Source organism: Hipposideros armiger, unplaced genomic scaffold (assembly GCF_001890085.2).
Source record: "Hipposideros armiger isolate ML-2016 unplaced genomic scaffold, ASM189008v1 scaffold_6, whole genome shotgun sequence".
Lineage (NCBI taxonomy): Eukaryota > Metazoa > Chordata > Mammalia > Chiroptera > Hipposideridae > Hipposideros > Hipposideros armiger.
In genome coordinates this window covers 3932239-3949088 of record NW_017731356.1, presented here as the reverse complement: position 1 = coordinate 3949088, position 16850 = coordinate 3932239, and the positions used below count along the sequence as shown (strand labels likewise).

Below are 16850 nucleotides of genomic sequence, written 5' to 3'. Positions count from 1 at the left end.
GTGTGTGTGTGTGTGTGTGTGCGCGCGCGTGTATGCAAGAAATGAGGTCAATTTAGGCATCAGGCCATTTGTTAGAGATTTCTGAAGCCATTCTTCAGATCAAATCAGCACAGAGGCTGTTTCTCACATGTTGGTCCAGCGTCCACTTACTCAGGGTCCCAGGATTCCACAGACCCTTTCCTCCTAAGGAACAGAAAGAGCCTTTTTATATGAGCCCCCCTGAAGCTGGGCGTGGAGCCTCTGTGGCCACAAATAAGGTATTTGGAAGCCTAGAGCTTTCTTTTGTCTCTCACATGCTGCTGACACACAGACCAGTACAGAACCGGAGATAATACATCCTGAAACCAAAGTGAACAAACTACTAACTCCAAGCATTTGATTTGGGTTTGACTGAACATCTGCTATGTGGAAGGCACTCAAGGCAGTGATGTGAAGAGGGCAAGACAAGACACAGTGCCTGTCCTCAAGGCTTACAATTAATGGCGTGCCATTTCCCACTTACAGCATCACAGGATCCTCTGTCACCTATCAGCGTTAACCGACAGAGATGAGAACAGAAGGGTGACCTCCATTTATCTCCTTTATTCTTAACAGGCTGAATTCATGAGGGACCTCCAGGAGCCCTCTTCAGGCCCCTGCCTGGAAGGGAGAGCTGAAATAATTTTCACAAAAAATTTGTGTCTTAGAAACAGCGGGATGTTGTCTATTATGAGACAATTAAGACTATTGAACAAAATAAAATGAATGACACTCAAAATGGTACATTTTCATCAGTACATCTTTATAATTGTGTAAATTAAACCCTTTGTCTTTAGGAGAAGTGAGTGAGAAGATGGTGGCAAGAGCTAGAATTCTAGCCGCTCTTAGAAGACAGGATTGGGTCATCTTTTTAATGATGGGAGACAATCAGAAGAAGGCACTAGTTAGTGTCAGAAGCTGGCTTGGTGAGGTGGTTTTCTCTCTGGGGGTCTGGAGAGTGTTGTGCTCCGATCGCTCACTGCCTCACGGTCTTGCCCGCTGGCTCTTTTCTGGGCGAGGAACCGAGCTGTGCCCTCTGCAGAGCTCTATAGGTGTCTGACAGCAGTCTGTGGAAGGCAGCTGTCCTGGGGCCCAGGATGGGCAGTCGGTAGCGAATGCTCTCTAGAGGACAGCGCAAGAAGGGAGGACAAGGGCTGCTTAGATTCTATTTTTAAAGAAACTCAATATGACCAAAGGTCACCAAAGATGTCCTCAACCTTCTGAAACAGATTCAAAATTCACGTAAGAATTCCCTTTTACTGGAACCATCTTCTCCCCCACAACACTTCAGCTTTTAGAGATCTTGTCAAAGAGGCTAGACAGGAGTGCCTAGAAACAAAACTCAACTAAGGAGTCCAGCCAATTAAATTAAAAATGAAGATAAAATATGTGTGGCGTTGTCACATGAGTCAAAGGGAAAGAGGATTCAATTCTCAGGAGACTTTTCAGGGGCCTGTATATGGTTCTGCTCTTCAAATAAACAAGATCTTGCCCAAAAGCCCACAGTAGGGAGTAAGTACTTGCATTTCAAAAGGAATCTTTGTTTTACAAAATAATTTGTTTAGGACTCCTCACAGTCCTTACCCTCCTGACCTCTTCTTCGGATATTATTTTGCTTATAAAAAGTTGTTAATATTCAACTTTTCCCAGGAGACACGTGGTTTGAAAGAGAGCAAATCGGGGCATGAAATGACATCTTCCCATTGCAAGTTCCTGGGTGACAAAGGGAACTGGGGACAAGCTCCCCACTCCAGCTGAATGAGCGCTGAGGCACGCCGCAAGACCACAGACCTAGGGTCCAGTTCAGTCTCATCACAGTGATGCAGAGGAAACAGAAGTCCAGGGTCATAGGCATGGACGAACTGAGACCCAGACCCCTGAGCTCTCGGTGCCATGTCACACCCCTGTGCCAGGTGGGAGGCCTGTCTCTATTCATGTTTACTGACAACAAGAGCTGTGGGTGTCGTGGACCTCTGGACTCAAGGCCAGAGTCAAGGTAAACAAATGCGGAAGAAATCCCCATCACTCCCAGAGATAGGCTCTTCCACCTACTCAGTTCTTCACTAACCATTATCAATGATACATAAAGTTTCGCCGAATCCAAAAAGTCACAAGAAGTCACTACTGTGACCAACAACACGAGTTAGACAATCATTGGCAGTACCGTTGGCAGGGATGAGTCAGCCAGCTGGTCTTTGCAGCACACCCAGCACAGGTGGGTGGCCCTTTGCAATAAGTGTGTTGCAGCAGGGACATGTCTCAGCCGAAGAAAGTAGTGTGGCTAGGGCAGTGTCAGCAGTTTTTCCAGGCAGATCAAAGGTGAAGGTTCTTTGTACTGAGGTGCTAGCTCCTGGGGCAGAGATGGTGGGGGTGGGGTGGGAGGCAAAATGCTTCTCTGGTTTTACAGGTGGGAACGCACAGGCCCAGAGAGTTTAAATGATTTGGCCAAACCTGTATAGCCAGACTGGGATCTGAAGCCAGGTCTGTCTGTTCCTAGGTGAGTGCTTTTTCTATAACCTCAGAGGACACGTCCGAGAGCAAAGCTCAGCTCAGAAAGGTCATGAAGAGAATCAACAGTAGATCTACTTGAGCTTCAGCTCCAAGCCAACGCCATAAGCACTGTCCCTTCAGTGCCACCTCCAGCATTGGGGTCCTTGGGTGGAGTCTGAGGGTGGCCAGGTCTGTCCAAGAACATAATGTGCTGATCTCACATACACCAGGTTAGCTCTTGTGCTGGTCAGCGAAACACACTCCCAGGGTTATTAGGCTGATGAAAGGCACCTTATCACGTTGTCCGATAGAATCAGAAAATAAACATTCTTGCTGAGGGAAGGGAGTGTGTGTGTGTGTGTGTGTGTGTGTGTGTGTGTGTGTGTGTGTTTCGTTCCTTTGTGAGGCACACCTGAAAAAAATCCAGGTTCAAGGGAAACTCAGAAAGAGTGTGTGGCTGGTACAGAGAACCCCGAAACCAACTGCTTATGCTCGTTACCCAGTGTGCTCTTGGCTTCAAGAGAACGAGGTGGTTGGCAGAGGGGGAGGCCTTTCGTTGAGTGCGTGCGCTTGGCTCTAAGCTCTTCTGTCCACTTTGGCTAAAAGAGAGCCATGAGCTAGGCCACCATTTTTGGATTCAAAAGAAGGGACTGATTGGGGCTAGCTGTCTTTCACTCCACTCGAGTGGATATCTCCAAACCTCAGCTGTTACCCAAGTCTCTGGTCCTCCCTTTTGGCACCTCTTCAAGACACCCCTTCCATCCTCAAGTTTTCTTTCCTGATGGCGTCTCAGTTCTGCTCTGGCTTTAGACTATCTGCAACCCCCCAGGGCAGAGCTTAGACTCCGCATCTGTATGAAGTGAGAACAGTGAGCTGGATTTTCTTTACCGTGTGTATCACGTGAAAGAAAAACTGAAGGTGGCTTCAGTTAATACAGGAGCAAATGAGAAGACAGACAAAGTTAGTAAAGTGACAGCTTATGCTGCACCGCACCCTTGAATTATGTCACCCCAAAAATGACCCCCTCCCACATTCACCCGCCCAGTGTTGCTTCTCTAAAACATGAGACTCAGGTCAATGTTGCAGCTGGACATAAAGCCACTATCCCTTTGTCTGTTAACAGCAAGTGAACATAGACAAGCCCTGGGCAGCTTCCGGGAGAAGGCAGGTGTTTTAGGAAGCCCATGGGTTGGAAGTTTCAAGGCCATTCCAGGGGGGTGAGAATGCAGTTCCCTTCCCACAGTAATTGGTACTATCAGGTTTTTGTGAACTTATCCCCACAGGCAAAGGAAATAAAAGCAAAACTAAATGAATGGGACTCTGGGACTCTACCAAACTAAAAAGTTTCTGCACAGCAAAAGAAACCATCAACAAAACAAAAAGGGAACCAATGAAATGGGAGAAGATATTGCAAACGATACCACCAATAAGGGGCTAATATACAAACATTTAAAAGAACTCATACAGGGGCCGGCTGAGTGGCTCAGTTGGTTAAGAGCTCGCTCAAGAGTTTGAGCTCTGAGCAACAGCGGTTCGAGTCAGCCCGAGCTGAGCAGCCGTGAGCTGCCAACAGGTGGCGGGATGGCTCAGCTAAAAAAAAAAATAAATAAAAAAATAAAAAAAAAAAATAAAAAATAAATAAAAGAACTCATACAACTCAACAACAAAAGAACAAACAATCCCATTAAAAAATGGGCAGAGGGCCTGAACAGACACTTTTCCCAAAAAGATTTACAAATGGCCAACACATATATGAAAAGATGCTCAACATCACTAGTTATAAGGGAAATGCAAATCAAAACCACAATGAAGTACCACCTCACACCTGTCAGAATGGCTGTTATCAACAAGACAAATAATAACAAGTGATGGAGTCGACGTGGAGGAAAAGGAACCCTCATACACTGTTGGTGGGAATGTAAATTGGCACAGCCGTTATGGACAGCAGTGTGGAGGTTTCCTCAAAAAAATTCAGAATAGAATTTCCATATGATCCAGCAACTCCTATTCTGGGTATCTACCAAACAAACCCGAAAACATTTATCCATAAAGATACATGTACTGCTGTGATCATTGCTGCATTAGTCACATAGCCAAAACATGGAAACAATGGAAGAGTCCTTAGATGGATGATTGGATAAAGGAGACATGGTATATATACACAATGGAATATTACACAGCCATAAAAAATGATGAAATACTGCCATTTACGACCACATGGATGGATCTTGAGCGTATTCGCTGAGTGAAATAAGTCACATGGAAAAGAACAAGAACCTTATTATTTCATTCATATGCAGGATATTAAATCGAAAGCAACAAATTAACAAACAAAACAAACAAACAAACAAACTCATAGACACAGGCAACAGAACAATGGCCGCCAGAGGGGAAGGGAGGGTCGGGGAGGATGAAGAAGGTAGAGGGGATCAAACATATGGTGTCGGAAGGAGGCGAGACGCTGGGTGGTGAGCACACAGTGCAATATACAGAAGATGAGTTACAGAATTGTAGACCTGAAACTTACAAGTTGTCAAACTTATTTTACAAACTTAAAATAAGTTTGTAGGCCTATAAACTTATAATATAAAATTTATATATTATAATATAATATATAAATATATTATATTTATTAATACAATATAAATAATATAATAATTTATATTATATTAATAAATATAATATAATTAATATATTAATATATGTTAATACCTTGAAATAATAAATTAATTTTATTAATTAAGCAAAGTTAATTTTTATTAATTAATAAAATTATTAATTTGTTGCTTAATAATCAACAAGTAATTATTTGTTGATTATTGTTAAATAATAATTGGTTAATATTGTTATTAACCAATGTTACCCCAATAAATTTAGTTTTCAAGAAGAGAGAATGGGAATTTGTTTAGAAAATTGAGAAATTCTCTTTGGGATTAAACTTGCCATTCTGTTACTCTTGGGGTAGAATGCCTCTCATCACACTTACTCCAAAAGCAAGCTAACCTGTTCGGATGTCATCACAAGGACCCTCAGGTACAGTCTGAGCTTTTGGTGGCTGAAGATTCATCATCCTGATTGGAGAAAGCAAGGAAACAATTAGTTACTTGACTAGGGCTTGCTGGGAAGAAGCGCGTCCTCATACATTTTATTAATAAAACCGAGATGGTCTCTTGAATCCAGCACTTGTTAGCCTGGTACTGAGTCCACTTCGCAGCAAAGACCACTGGGTCAAACTTGCAAAAATAAACTACTTTTTAATGAAGTGCTCAACTTACAAGATAAATAAATTGGGGCAACAGATTTCAAAAGTCTCCTTCACAGAACAGTGAGCTTCTGCTCAGAAATCCTGAGCTTCGATAGTTCAGTTTTCCGTTTAAAGTCAGTAAAGAATATTTATAAGAATTACTTTTGCTGTAATCTGACCTAAGGGTTTTTTTAAAGTATGGAGTCAGTGGAGGTGAACGTTAACAGTGACGGAGCCTGTAGTGCCCATATACCTATTTCCTCCATGATCCTGTCTACCTGGGCCAGGCACCACGGTTTGGATGCAGCTGAGTCTACACCTCAGCTTGAAACAAACGGCCCTGAGGTGCACAAGGAATCTAACAGCTACTGCTGTCCAACATAAGGTTACAAAAAGGCCCATTTATTTTTCCCACATTACTGCTGTCCGTATGAGGAAAGAAAGTGATCGATTGTTATTAGATCACATATAACTTACTTTTTAAAAAAATTTTCCATTACAGTTGACATTCAATATTATATTAGTTTCAGGTGTGTAGTGTAGTGGCTAGACATTTATGTCACTTACAAAGTGAATCCCCCACTCCTGATAAGTCTAGTACCCACCTGACACCATACATAGTTATTACAATATTATTGACTATATTCCCTATGCTGCACTTTACATCCCCATGACACATATAACTATTTTGACTGGTCATGTGTAAGGGTGACTGTGTGTCTACCATCTACTGCAAAGCAAGTCTACCTACCTTCCTGCCTGATCCAGGGTGAGTCCATGTTTTGAGTGTTTTAATAAAGTAAAAACTGAGTCCTTCTTCCCTGTCTGATAGTTAAATACAGAAAAAGAAAAAGAAAAAGAAAAAACCCCCTGAAATCCAACTCATCAGAATTCTTATTTGTGATATTGGTTCTTATTTGTGATATACTTGATCTTGATAAGAAAGCAGCAAATGACAACCCAACAAACTGATAACAGGCACTTTAGTGACTAACCAGCAGCAGAGGCTGCCCAGGACTCATGGCAGATTCTGTGTAACCTTCTGAGTTCGATGTCTCACCTACATGGAGAGTTCATATTTAGGTCTGCCTAAGATATCACAGAAATCTCCCATCCGATTCTTTGTGCTGTTCTTGGGAAGGTGGAAAGGATGGTGAAACCTTCCCCTGTCGTATCAATTGTTGTTCAAGCAAAAAAGGTGCAAACAACTTTTTGGGTCTAACTATCTGATTTAACCAGAAAACAAAACCAGTCAAGAAGCCCACCCCCTAAGCACCCCCTAAACATTCTGCGTGCTGTGTTTCTCCCTCCACTGTCCCGTGTCCCCAAAATAAGGGAATCAGAGTGAAAGTCGTGTCCCCATCTAAACCTTTGACTCACCTACGACTCATAAAATTGTTGAAGGGTAGTTTCCCATCCCCTGGGATCATCATAGTTCTTGATTGTGCCTGAGGAAAAAAGTCTCTGTTAGAAGAGGGCTCCAAACTGGATTCCAACTCATATAAACAATGTATCCCCTTAGTAAAGTCAAGTGGTATTTAATGCCAAAGTCATTTGTGCTTCCTTTTGTGATACAAACGAACTGGAGGGGCTCCCCTCCCCCCTGATCATAGGGTCCTTGTTCTCCCCTGGTTATCAGATTTGAAAGTTAGATACTTCAAGGTCAGTAAGCCTTCCAGTTCTCTTGGTTCAGGTCACCCCAACATTCTTCAGGCATCAAGTTAACTGTCACTGTCTTCCAGACACGGCTGACCCGGGACTACTGGGCAGTCCTCTGCCTCGCGACCCCTTTGCTCTCTGCCTTCCTCTCCCAGTATACTCATGCCTCTTTTATTGTATACACTTGCTTGACGTCTGGCTTCCCTCACAGGCTTGCAGCTTCGTGAGGGCACAGACCACATCTCTTTTTGGTATTTCCAGGTCCTAACACAGTGCCTGTCAGAGAAATATTTGCAAGCTCTGAGCAACAGGGTCGCCGGTTCGACCCCCGGCCTGAGCTGAGCTGCCACTGAGCTGCCAACAAGTGGCAGGAGGGCTTGGCTAAAAACAATAAAATTTAAAAAAAATTAGTGAATGAATGAACGCACTCTGAAGCACAGTTGAAAGCGGTAAGTATGCCCTCTGTACAGCTGTCCCGGGTGACTTTCAGTAGGTATCTCTTCCACACTAAATAACTGAGCTCCAGTCCAGGGTAAGTTACACAGGAGTCTGAAGAGTTACTCAACCCAGGTCCTGTTTAGAATACGACTTCATTCTTTTGCATGTGGATATACAGCTGTTTCGGTATCAGTTATTGAAAAGACAATTCTTTCCCCATTCCGTTGTCTTGGCAACCTTGTCAAAAAATCAATTGTTCATAAATATAAGGGCTTATTTCTGGGCTGTCAATTATATGCCCTTGATCTAGACGTCTATTCTGATGGCAGTTACCAAAAAGCCCTTTTTTTGAAATTGGGAAGTCGGATTCTTTCAACTTTGTTCTTCTTTTTCAAGGTTATTTTGGCTCTTCTGCATCTCTTACATTTATTTCCATATGACTTTTAAGGTGTTTGTCAATTTCTGCAAGAAAGGCAGCTGGGATTTCGCACTGAATCTATCGATCTCTTCAGGGGAGTCTTGCCGTCTTAATATTGTCTTCCAATTCGTGAACACAGGGTTCTATTTTTTTTTTATCTTCTTTGATTTGTTTCTATGATATTTGACTGTTTCTGATGTGCAAGTCTTACATTTCTGTTGTTAAATTTATTCCTAAGTATTTTAATTTTTGATGCTATTTTAAATGGAATTTTTTCTCAGTTTCAGTTTTGGGTTACTCATTACTAGTGTACAGAAATAAAGTTCATTTTTGTATATTGATCTTATAGCCTGTAACTGCTGTACTCACTTGTTAGCTCTACTAGCTGTGTGTGTGTGCGAGCCTTAGACTCTCCACATATAAGATCACGTTACCTGCAAAGTCCCCCACTTTCCTTTCTGGATGTTTTTATTCTGTGCCCAGCTCCGTCATTCTGCTGGCTTACCATTTTCATTTCTCGACATGTGGAGCACAGCTGCTTGTTTCTGATCAGCATGGGGTCACTCTGGTTCCTCCTGGCCTGAGAAGAGAGAGACAAGAGGCAGGAAATGCTGCGGTTTCTGGGGCAGCAAAGAAGTGTGTGGGGGGGGGAGGGGTAGAGTTAACAGTTATTCTGTCTATAAGACAAAGATGGCCACTTTGGTCTCACCCCCACCCCTCCCTGCCCAGGTGGACCTTGAATCTAGGCTTGGTTGCAGCTGGTAGGTGCAGAAAGGGTTTGGGCAGGAGGGGGTGAGTCACAGGCTCCGGGCCCCTGACTACAGCGGGGCAGGTATAAGACAGCTGGCAGAGGGGGGGGATAGGGCTGGGGGTAAAATGCAGCGAGGTCTTTCTTTCCAACCTGAGCATGCGATCTGAGAGACTTTATTCCCTGGGAGGTGGCACATGTTACCCATTTTATACAAAGGATCCCACCATCGGGACTAGCTGAGGACCTCTAGCGGCCTGAGAAAAACAATGAGTAGGAGACGCCCGCAAACCTCCCTTCGCTGGCCCCTCTGACGGATCACCCTCTTTTCTCATGCCTTCACTCTGGCCAGACATCAGTCAGCTCTCCAGGATACACTCACTGTCCAGTACACACGGGCCCTTCTCAGCCTCCCGAGAGCCATGACTGAGCCATTAAGCAGAGCTGGAGCTGGTGTGTGGGTCCTGAGCTCCTTGCCCCTCTGGGGGACACAGGCTGGCCCAGCCAGGGCAGAGGGGCAGTGGGCCCCCGCCTGCTCGCTGCAACACTGCTTTCTTCCTGACTGCACTTCTGCCGGAGGGTACAGGGAGGAGGGCTCGGAGCACTTCCACCTGCAACAGGAGGCTCTCAGTCGCATCTCTGGTGAAAGTCTGCTGAGGGAGGGAGCGAATGGCAACCGGAGTCCACGGCTGGGTCTGGGTATTCTCAGCCATTGTCACTCTCAGATATCAGAGTTGTGGGACATACTCATAGGACGCGTAGCATATTGGGGGGCGAAGCGGGGGGAAGCAGGAGGGCCACAGGCACAAGCAGGTGATCGCTGTGAGCTGACGCCTGCTCCTGCCATGTCATCGACTTGCTGGCCTATCTACCTGTGTGCACACCTGAGCCCTGGCCCGTTCCCGCTGCCCCAAGTGGTGTGTGAATCAGGAATCTGCCCGCGCAGTGTGGGGAGTGCCTGGCTGTGCTCCTAATGTGGCCTTTGCCAGATGGGTCTGCAGGTATCTGCATCCTGGGACAGGCAGGGACTTGCATGAGGAATTGCTGGGGGCTTGAGGACTGAGAAGCATGGACAGTGTTGGATGCTTTTCACAAACACTGAAAATACGTTTCCTTTTCACAGGCCATTTTAAAAGAATCGACTCAGTATTACCCAATGTCGTGGGTTGGTATGTGGAAGGACGAGTGTGAATGACTGGATTTCTTTCATTCAACAACAAACGTTTTCTGTGAGGCTACCATGTGGAGGGCGCAAAGATGAATAAGACATTTTCTGGCCTGAGGGAAGATCAAGGAAGACCCCAGATCCATTAATGTGCCCATTTATTATGTACTGGGGACACCGAGGTGGCTAAGACATGGCTTCTAAACTGTCGCCACCCGGCAGACAGTGTACAATGGTGTGAAAGGCATTTCAATAGACATACAGTGAGGCCGCTTGGGTAGGGGGTGGGTCATAGACGGAAGGGCCTGAGAAGGGTGAAAAGGGCAGGCAAATGAAGGGTGGAGAACGACCTAGGTGCTCTGCTTCAGGTAACCGAGGAGTCCTGGGAACGGCCAGATTGTCTGGTGGGAGGAGGGGTGGAGTGAGAAGGAGACGAGAGAGGAAGTTCCCTGTGTGCTGCCGCCTCTGCCTCCGGGAAGATTCCACCCTCTCCCACATCCTTCCTGCGCCCTGGGGGCGGTATCTCCTGGGGCCGTGCTCCTTCCCTCCATCCTCCTGTCCCTGAGTTCTGAGAGTAAGACCACCTCTCGAAAATGGCGAGTGAAGCTTGGACGCACCAGGTATCAAGGAAGGAGCAACGGAGCTTCTGGGACTTCAGAAAAGAGGGAGCCCGCGTCCCCCTGGAGGAACCAGGAAGGGCTTGTCGGGGTGGCCTTGGATGAGGAGCCCTGGGCGGGTGGAGGTGGGTAAGGGAGGCTCCTGGGGCAGCTTGGTTTTGAGTGGAGTCATAAGCAGAGACTTGTGTTGCCTGCAGCTGGCTCCTTCACCTTTCCTAGACTTCCGGTTTTGGCATACGGACCCCACTGGACCCCCTCAGGGATTGGAATCGCAGAGATCACTGCAAACCAAGCAATCTGCAAGGTGCATGGCAGGAGCTTGCCAGGCTACTGACGAGTAAATGTGGCTGCCTAGTCCCCCCGACCCAGTGATGGTCGTCTAAAGGATGGAGTGTTTCTATATTGCCCTCCTCCTTTAAGACATAGCGTAGGTGCTACTTTCTCAGAAAAACCTTTCTCCTGACTCTCCCACCACTTTGCGCCCCGCTAGCCTAAGTTGCGTGCCCGCTTCTCTGATTCCATCCTAGAGTCTGCTGTAGCTTTTTGGACTGGGTGTGCTTGTTTTCTCCACCCGGCTGAGAGTTCGTTAAGAGAAAGAACACGCCTCACGCATCTCTGTATTCCTAGTCTACCGCAGAATCCTGCGCACAGCAGACATTTGACACAGCTGAATGAATGAGTCATTGTAAGCATTTGCAACTATAATACCAGGTATGAATACAGACATAACCAACATACATGGGTATTAGATGTAAGTACCTAAAACAGAAGATACACATGTATGTGTGTGAAGGTCACCATTATAACGCTGTCTTAGGGGAGCGTTACGGGATGTCGTGAGCACCACGTTCATTCCACTCAGGGTGCTGGAGAAAGGCACTGGCTGGGAGCCCAAAATGCTCTGTCCCAGACCTGGTTCCATGAGCGACCCGAGTGACTCTGGTCAATAGCATAACACTCTGGGCCTCCCAGCCCTTGCTGCCGATGGTCTCTGTGGCCAAAAGGACCGAGGAGGGCTCTACTCCTGCCCGCACTTTACAGGTGGAGGTGAAAGCCTTTGATGTGGGGCTTCCGTCACCTCTGCCAGGAATGTGGCAGTGAGTGACCCCACCTGAGACTCACTGTCAGCTGACACTTGGCCTCTGAGAAGAGATACTCCATTCCTCTGCATTTGGAGAGGAGGGTGAGGGCACTGGGGTGCAGTGGGCCGTGTTTACACAGCATGGAGGCAGCTGGCTAGGCATGTCCTGTGCAGACAGTCCACCAGGCAGTGGATGCAAGCCGTTTGGGACTCCCCGTTCTGTGGGCCTCAGCTTCCTCTCTCCTGCCCGCTTTCTTCCCCAGCCCTGAAGCCACAGTCTCTTGCTTCTGCTCCTCCCTTTTCACTCTCACTTTCCTTAAGGCCAGCTCAGCAGCCGTGGCAGGCATAGAGGGTGAACTGGCCAGTGGGTCAGAGCATGGGCCTCTGCTTGTCAAAGATCCACGAGGAAACAGTCTCTGAGATATTAATGGGGTTCTCCTTTCCCTAGCAGCTGTCCCCAGGAGCGCAGATGGCAGTTGTGATGGGAGAGTGACAGCAGCCTCTTGTAACCTGGCCAAGATCTGATGAGGTTTCAGCCAGTCCTCTCACATTTCACAATTGGAAACATCCTAATATCTAAGGTCAGTATCTGCTGAGGTCCTTAAGATCTGGCTCGGGGCCCATGTCCTGGGCCTCCTTGAATCTTCGATAAAGAGACAGAGAAATGCCATCTCAAGCATGATTGGAGAAGCACTGACAAATTTGCCTCCATCCTTCCTGCCCTTCGACACCTGTATCCCTTTTCTCCTTTCCACTCCTGCTCGAGCTGAGAGACATCTCATCGGTCCTCTAGCTCCACTCGTCCAATGAGCACAATGACACAATTAGGAAATTGTGGCCCAGAAAGGTTAAGCTCTTTGTCAAATATCACATCTGTTTAGTTCCAGTCAGCCGGGAAGTTCTCCGGATAAAAAGTCAAAGGAAGCCCATCTTTCCTCAGGGGACAGTAGACACTTAGGATCCACATGAAGGCACAATGATGTCCATGTCCCTTAGAAGTCAAAAAACGGTGGTCGGAGAACTATTCTCAATATTCCAAAACAATACCCTGTGGTAATTAAACATTTTTCTGCTCTCTGAAAACACCAGCCATCTCAATTAAGCAATAAAGCTGAATATAGTTTTAAAAATTCTGTTACCAAATCACTAGAAACAACTTCAAACACACACTTAAAACAAGCGATAGCCGTGTTCCTCCCATCCTGACTTAGCAAACTTGGTTTTTACTACATCATTGTTTCAGGCCGGTGGTGTTATTGCTTCCTTTTTAAAAAAAATTGTAATTGTAGCTATATATGTTTGATCAATACAAACAGGAGAAAAACTTAGGTGTACACACAATAGTTCCCATGGTGGTCATGAGCTTTCAAAAACTGAGTCAATGAGAGGAACGATAAAAAGTTTCCTTGGAGGTGAGAAAATTGGAAGTCACCAGGGCTTTTTGTCACAGGTCTGCTAAAAGCAAAATAAATAATGCCCCATCTTTACTCTGACTCATTCAGCAGGAACGACACCCCCAGATCAGAGAGGGGGCAAGGATGGAGAGATTGGGGCAGCGTTTTACCCACCCGTGAGTGTCTGGGGGGCTCGTCAGGTACACCGACCCCAGCATGTAAGCAAAGGGGTGCAGGGTCTCCGGCTGCAGTGCTCCAGTCACCCCCACACATCTGCTCAGTCTTGCCCCGGAGTTCTGACTAAGCTGCCTCTTGGCCCATTATCCAACTATCTTATTACACTTCCCTGCTTCTCGGCACCTTCCGGAGTCCTGACTCAATGCCGGTAAGTGGCAGGTGAAAGTCATGACTAAGAGAGAAGCAGCTTTCCAGGAGAGGCTTCCATGGGGATGTCTGGGCTGCATTTCTTTGTTTGCTATCTTTCTGTGTTGGGACCTCTCCTCTTCTGTCTCCTTTTTGGTGTTTCTGTCTCCTCATCTCCCTGTTTGTCTCCCTCTCCCGGTCTTTCTGTCTCTGAGCCTCTGTTTCCTCTCTGTCCACCAGGGACAACAGTTCCAGACATGCAGATCCCTGCACCGCCCCGGGACAACTCCTGCGACGGGAGGAATGCCACTGTGGGTGTTCAAAGTTCTGCACTTTGACCTGTGACGGTGAAGAGGACGGGGGCCAGGTGGCAGGACCTCTGCACTGTGCCCAGGGGACAGGAGCCGCTGGTTGGCCGCAGGGCTGCTGGCAGCTCTTGGAAGGTCCCCAATTTAGAGGCTGAGAGGTAGCATGTCCACAGTGCATTCCACTCCCTTGAGATAAAACATCACGTCTTCCCAGAATGGAGCAGCTGTGATGGCTGACGTCACAGCTGACATGCTCAGGCCTTCACTTTTGCAGCCAGCTCGGGGGATGAGGAATCCGTGTGACAGTCAGGTATCTGACTTGAGGTACCTGCCAGGTGTCCCAACAGAAGAGGGGTCCCGAGTTCCCTATGAAGGGTGGCAGAATATGCCTCTCCCAAGCATGCCACTGTGGCATAAGTATTATTTTGAGCTAAAGGCACTTTATATAAACAGAAGGTACAAGAAGCGTGCTCTGACCCTCCCCCCTTTCTTTCTAAAAGTGGGAGCTCAAACCCTATATGGAAGAGGTTCTCCTTAAACCAGGAGGAAAGCAACACTCTTATCATCAAGGGCAAGAAGACGAAGCTGAGAGTGCTCTCCACAAACGGACTTTGTTTAAATAATTCTCTCCCTTAGCCTCGGCGCAGCTTACTTGCCCACGATTGCCTCTCTTCGCTTGGCCAGTATACATTTAGGTTTTACCACTTTTTTCGGTCTTCATTTCCTTACGAGAGCTCCCGTGTCATGTAAAACTTACAGTAAATAAGTGTGTATGCTTTTCCCCTGTTAATTCGTCTTCGGTCAGTTTAATCCTCAGGCCCCGCTAAAAACCCTGGCAGCAAAGGTGAAATTTTGCCCCCCTTGACACACACACACTCACGCCCGTGCACGCGCGCAGGGCCAGCCCCTGGCAGGGTGAGGGTGAGGTACCTGCGTTCTCCTTTCCCAGTAGGAGTCGTGGACTGGTGACCTCCTCAGTCGCCCAGGGACCGGTCTTTCGGGCTCCGCCCCTTGGCCCAGACCTGGACGCTGTCGCTCTCGGCTGCCATCTAGCGGCCGTCCGTGAGTATTGCAGCCACGAAATTCGGAGCCCTGCGGAAGGTGGGCCTCTCACTTGTCTGGGCTCTTAGCAATGCCTTCCCTCCTCCACTTCCCGCCCAGCCAGTCTGGTGCCTGGAGACTTAGTGCCTCGGATGGCATGGCGCACTGAGACCCAGAGCAAACCTGGGATGAGGAGGCGCTCGGTGGCAGGGGGAGCCTGTCTACATAGGAAATTCAAGGAGACTGAGTGACTACAAGACTTCCTTCTTGCTGGCTCTGCAGCAGCTGCCAAGCTCAGCGTGTTTTTGCTTAGCCCCTCCGTGCATGTCATGGTGCCACTCTTCCCTACTTGCCTGCCCAGGGTATTAGGGGGAGTAATGCGGTGCTTCTCAAGCGCAGCCGTGCCCCGGACCCTCCTGTGCTCTGGCCGGGCCCACCCATTTTCTTGGGTCCCTTTCATAAGCTCCTGCCAGCCTGAGTCCTCTTCAAGCGCGTCCTGCACGCTCAGTCTCCACGTCAGGCTCCAGGGCCGTTCCTCCACTTGTGGAGATAATATCTTCCAGACCCGGTGCACATGCCACTTCCTCCTGAATCCAGCCCTCACACCATCTCTGCTCGCCCCTCCCCCACCCTGCAGATGCCCTTCCCTTCCACCCCTGTCTGGTACTTTGTCCCGCTCTCTGATGCTTAGGGTGCAGTCATGGACCTGTCCGTCCATCCCTCTCATTTGGGCAGGTGGCATTTGACTTGCTTATCCCTGTATCCGTATGAAACCAGATAGAAAGGGGTCCGTAGCATGTATCCAGTGACATGAGGGTTTGGCATAATTGTGGCCCCACTCCCGGAGCTCTGGCTGCGAGCCAGGCCCTGTGCCAAGCGCTTCAGGAACACTGTTTCATGGCCTCCCTACACCAGCCCTGGGAGTGCTGGGCAGGTTTTCAGGTGAAGAAACTGTTGATCTCCCTGAGTTCTCTCTCTTCCTCAGGAAGGTGCTGACTTCACAAGCACCAGGAGTGTCGGGAACCCTCTGAGCAGCACAGTGCCACTGAGTGTCACCCAGAAGCCAGTCATGGTGGACTTCTGGGAGGTGGAGGGGAGAGGAGGATGTTTTAATGTGAAATCCCAGGGATGTAGGGTCAGAGGTGGGAGGCCTGAGGGATTCGTGGCGGTGATGGGAGGGGATGAGAGGCCCCAGAAAGTAGGTCTGGTTCTGGACACAGGCTGAGAAGTGGTCTTGGAAGGTCTCAGGGCAGATTCCTCAACGTGAACACTTTTGGTTTCCCTTCTTGATGAGTCTAACCTCATGCCTTCATTCTCAGCTCTGGTGGATGGAAGCCCTAAGGCACTGCAGCTGGGGTGGGGGAGGTGGGGCTCATTCATTTCATTCAGCCAATACCTGCTGAATGCTGACATGTCCCTGGCTCTGGCTGTGCTAAAGAGATAGGAAGTGCCTTTGTGTTCACATTACGTGTCACCCTAGAACTGCAATGAGCTTCTTTTCAATTAAAGAAAAAAAATGTTTTTGAGTACCTTAGATAAGTCATTTGGAACTGGAAACAAAACTGGCAAATGCATATCCTTCTTGGATGAAATCAGAAAAGTGGCAGAAGCATGGGGATATCTGAGCAATCAAAACAAAAGCAAGTTAGAACCACAGTCTCTGAAGAGCCAGGCCCTTGGTTGTTTCAGAGAGAGCCCAAGGGACACCCCCAGGAGCACCCCACCCCCAATCCTGGAGGACCTGGGCCACTCTGGAGGTCCCAAAGGTGGCTTTGCCCTCATAAGTCACTCTGCCTTCTCTCCCCCTTTTGTTTTGAACTAACCAGTGCCAGCTGCAGCTTGTCAGAGACAGTGTACAAATTCAGA

General features: G+C 47.7%; 1 protein-coding gene across 1 annotated transcript; it reads right to left on the bottom strand.

The window, feature by feature from the left end:
- Positions 1 to 502: 502 nt before the first annotated feature.
- On the bottom strand, positions 503 to 14949 carry CUNH1orf105 (chromosome unknown C1orf105 homolog). The gene is made up of 5 exons (XM_019648127.1): positions 14874 to 14949; positions 8773 to 8847; positions 7133 to 7200; positions 5512 to 5579; positions 503 to 1140 (listed from the first exon to the last, which is right to left on the bottom strand). The coding sequence occupies exons 2-5, from the start codon at positions 8821 to 8823 to the stop codon at positions 995 to 997; spliced, it is 333 nt and encodes a 110-aa protein (XP_019503672.1). The 5' UTR covers positions 8824 to 8847; positions 14874 to 14949; the 3' UTR covers positions 503 to 994.
- Positions 14950 to 16850: the final 1901 nt, after the last annotated feature.